Source organism: Phaethon lepturus, unplaced genomic scaffold, assembly GCF_000687285.1.
Source record: "Phaethon lepturus isolate BGI_N335 unplaced genomic scaffold, ASM68728v1 scaffold5643, whole genome shotgun sequence".
Classification (NCBI taxonomy): Eukaryota; Metazoa; Chordata; class Aves; order Phaethontiformes; family Phaethontidae; genus Phaethon; species Phaethon lepturus.
Genome location: NW_010528240.1, coordinates 17112 through 21499, shown reverse-complemented (window position 1 = coordinate 21499; position 4388 = coordinate 17112). Strand labels below are relative to the sequence as shown.

Here is a 4388-nt window from a genome sequence, read left to right as displayed (position 1 = left end):
TCCGCCCGCGCGCCCTACCCCCCGGCGCTGCCCGGCCCGCCGCTCCGCACCCGCCGCGTTTGTTTTCCCCCGGGTGCGAGGGCTTCGCTCCTCCGAGGGGCGGGCAGAGACGGGGCACGCAAGTGAGACCCTCAAGCAGCAACCCAGAGCGGCAGAAGTCTTAAGGGTCCTGCTGCCTGAAGAGCCCATCTAAAGGTCCACTATCATCACCCGCATTTTGGGAAACAAAAGCAAGGACAGGACAGTATGGACATTACACAGAACTTCTTACACACCGTGTAACATACACACCACTTTCTTCCAGTTGTTCTTTTAAACATGGTATAAGCAGCAAAGAAGATCCACCTTGCACCCAACACAGCGACACGGAATCCTTGAGGCTCATGTCAGCTCCTGAGGGCAGGACTTAGCCCACACAGCTTTGCCATGAAGGACAAGCCAAACTCAAACGTAGAAGGTGGCACAAGATCAAATTTATCTGAGGATCATGATCAGATGGGTCTGTCCTGTTGACACCTACCTGAATCATTCCTGAGACCAGGCATGTATCCGAGCTACTCACAGGTCTGCTTGAAGCTGGAGAACTAACAAAAGAAAAAAATCTCAGCAGAAAGCCTCTGCTCCACTTCTCAGAAATCCTGGTAATAATTACAGCATGAAACCTAGACAGTGTTGAAGACCAGGTGGAGCCTTGCACGTCAACATTATACATGAAATGCCAAACAGCCTGCACTCCAGCAGCTTTTTCCCATTTTATCCATCAATGGAAGGCCTCAAAATAAAAGTCCAAATTCTTATCCGCCCTGTCCCCCTCACTTCAATGCTCACCTTGAAGATGGCTCAGAAAGCTTTCTTTTCCTCCTTCCTGCCTGTTTCTTTCTAACGCAACCTTCTCGCTGCCTTTCCATCCGTTTCTCTCCTCCTTTCGTTAAGTCCCATAAGCAATTAGCAAAAGCTTCTTATTCCCAGGGAACAAGACAACCAAAAGCAACAGCTGATTTTCAGAACACTTTGCAAAAGCTTATGCTCTGGTTCTGCTTCCATTACTGTGCATCACCCCCTTAGCAGCTGGAGTGGGACCACCTATCAGTCAGCAACCGTATTCAAATCTGTGTTAATGCACAGAATTAAGATTCAACATATGCCAGATTTCCGGTTAAGTTTAACCTCCCTGGAATAGAGAGCCAATGAGAAGCTCCAGCAACTGGCTCTTATCAGCAAACAGATGGTCAAGACACAAATTGGTTTCTACAATACATTAGTGACCTGCTCTAACATGGTAGGGCCGAAGCAGTAGTCTAGCTAGCAAGCAGCTCATATGATTTTGAAAACAAAAAAAAAATCAATACTGCACAAGAAAGCTTTATGATTCCGTTATAGAAATTAAATCTTAAAATCAGTAAGAAGTATTTTCTACATTCCTTTGCTTGATAATACTTTACCTCATTCCCCGAGTATTCTCTCATGACCAAGTATTTATCTGAGCAATGGATTTGGCAGGTCACACTCCTAAACGTCCTTTAGATGTCCTACTAAACTGGAAAGCAGCAGTTTGAGTCAGAGCTCAGGGGCTCTGGCACCATGGCTCGCAGTGCCAAGGGGACGGGATGTACCTCACCTGCTATAGGGAAAAGAGGAACTAGACCTCAGAAAGCGATGAGCCCGTCACAGTTTGTAAAACAGAAAGTACTTCCACTGTGTGCTATCCTCAGACAACACTGCAAAAAAATTAAAGAGATTAAAAAAACCCCCCAAACCCAAGCCCAAGGACTTGTCCTGCTGCAGTCAGGTGTTGGCCGTTCGCAACCATCAGCAATAACAACATCGCACAGTCACAAGAGATGGGGAACTCAGGCCCAGGCAAAGGCCTTGGAAGCAGGTACTGCCCAACGTATCTGTATGCCCCATCAGGGCAACACAAACCAGAACACATTATATGACTGATTATCCACTAACATACCATTAATTATCTGCTTTTTCTAGGTTCAAGTCTCTAACCTAAGATTTCTGTAAGTACTGGCAGAAGGTAGAATAGTAAGGAAAATACAATTAGTTTTCAGACGTGACAGATTTTGGTCCTGTTTACCAGGGAAGAGTTTGATTTGGAAAGAAACGTTCCAGAATGCTACCAGTAACACAGCAGCAAATACAGAAAGCACCAGCATCTTACACATCATTAAGTCAGGATTGCACACTGCCAAGAAACTCCGCTAGCAATCAGTTAATGCTGATCACTTCTGCACTCTGCAGAAGAGCACTTCGATTGTCTAGGGCCTGAACATATGCTAAAAGATTAACATTGACCCCAACAAGTTCTACACGTGAACACTAGGAGAAAAGTTGACTTCTGTCCCAAGTGGGAGGCAGTAATCATCTGTTCTAGATCACACAATTAGCATGTTTGATCAAAAAAACCAAACAAACCCACAACAGAAAATTTTTGCTAAGTGTAAAGTCTTGGTTATTGGTAGCAATTTAATTTTTTTATCCACAAGCTGTAGTGACAGCTGAGGCCACAGCAAGGCACTGCTCAGACCGGGATGGGGAGAAGACTCTCTGTCCCAAAGGCATTTTGGCAAAAGCAGCATTAAACTTTGCAGTGCCTGGATGCATGGAAATACCAACATGAAAACCATCTCTTGTAGGTATCTAGCTGCAGCCTAAACAAGACAAAATGGCATTAATTTCCAACAAAACCAAGTATTCATTGTCAGGAAGGCAAACACCAGGCAGGAAAGATTTGAACAGCACATTTTTCCAGACCTCAGTTACTACTGCTCTTACCTGATGGCCAGAAACTCTGCTGGAGAAGCTGCATTTATTAATCTCTCTTTAAACATCCCAGAGGAAAGGCAGAGAATGAAGACAGACATGATAAAGAAATTTTTCAACCTACCAAAAAAGGTGTGAATCCAGCACTGTTTTTCCCCCACTTTTCAGTTTCTCAGGAGAGAAAAAAAACACCCAAGGAAAACTGCCGCTCACCTTACTCATACAAGGGCAGTATTTCAAACTGCCTTTGCCATTTGAAACACTATCAGGCCAGAACCCAGAGTCCACCATTAGCAGTAGAACACGTATCAAGACCAAGTCCTAGCCAACACACACTGACTGGAGTGAAGACCATCTGCTACAGACAGGTTTTTTTAGGAAGCAGATAGACTCATTCAAAGTGGAGCATCTAATGCAATAGATCACCCACCCCAGGGGCAGTCAGTTACACCAAAAGTTCTCAGAAGCACCTGGTAACAGTACTATACTGGAAATGCTTTAAAGCTACAGAAAGTGCTCTGTTCTTGTTGAAAATGTTTATAAAGATCAAAGGGAAAAATACAGTACTTCACCAATGACCATCCCAAAGACACCTATAAAATCACCTGAACAAACCAACTGCCAGACTCAGTTGTTCCATATTTTCTTCCAATTAACATGTACTTGAAATAGAAGTAATTCGGCAAGTCAACTCCATAGTATTGTTTTTGCCCAAATTTGTCCTCCAGGTTATGGCAACATAACAGTGCAATACTGAAAAAAAAAAAAAAAGCATCTTTTCATCATACTTCATATGATGCTTGCCATGGAAGTTTCCAACCATGCAAAAAAAAAAGTATTTACCTGTAGCTAAAGTAGTAAGTTTAATTTGGACACAGTACACATCAAATATTGTGGGTCTAACAGAAAAGACTCACAGACAAAAGAAGGATAACAAACTGCTTTTGTTTTTAGTAAAGCTGATAAAGACAAGACTGATCTACAGATAGTTTGTGTTAAAATTATATACAAGAGGGAGAATAGCAATTATTTTGCACTGCTGTGCAGCTTTGTAGTTTTTCCATAAATTTATTTCAGGGAAATAAATTGTGCCAAGTGGAAATTACAGGCTGAATGCATCACTAAGTGAAAAACTCCTCCCTTCTTGAATAACTTTTATTTAATACTTTTTACATGGAATTGTTTTTTAAAAAAATATTTTCATACAATTCTTTTTCCTATTAGCAACAACAGCTGATTCAGGGCCACCTTCCTTCCTCCTAGAGGTTATTAGCAAACAGAGCTCCCACAGACAATGCTCAGGGATCAGCCTTCTTTAATGTGACAGAACTTGGGGCAAGAACACGGAGTACTTCACAGTTCTCCTCCAGACACAGCTTCTGGGCTCTCCTCCTGGTCAGCCAGCTGATGTCACATGAGCAGCTTTTCTCCCCCCAACACCTTAATCAGGTAAGATTAGTCTGTCCACAGCAAGGCAGATCCAGACAGTGGGTTTTGCTGCAATTTGGAGAATTATTCTCCACGCAACTATGCTTTCTTTGCATATATTAGTGGTGAATTTCAACATGTAATCATCAATTAATAAGTATCAAGTCGTCATCACTCTGTTGTCTGCA

At 42.8% G+C, this 4388-nt stretch overlaps 1 protein-coding gene across 1 annotated transcript in view; it reads right to left on the bottom strand.

Moving 5' to 3' along the window:
- Nucleotides 1-4082: 4082 nt before the first annotated feature.
- Nucleotides 4083-4388, bottom strand: part of MCOLN2 (mucolipin 2) — a gene marked incomplete at its 5' end in the record, with an annotated part of 17399 nt that continues 17093 nt past the window's right edge. The window contains one exon of the mRNA XM_010283603.1: nucleotides 4083-4383. Coding sequence (XP_010281905.1) covers nucleotides 4347-4383 — 37 coding nt within the window. The remainder of the gene's footprint in view (nucleotides 4384-4388) is intronic.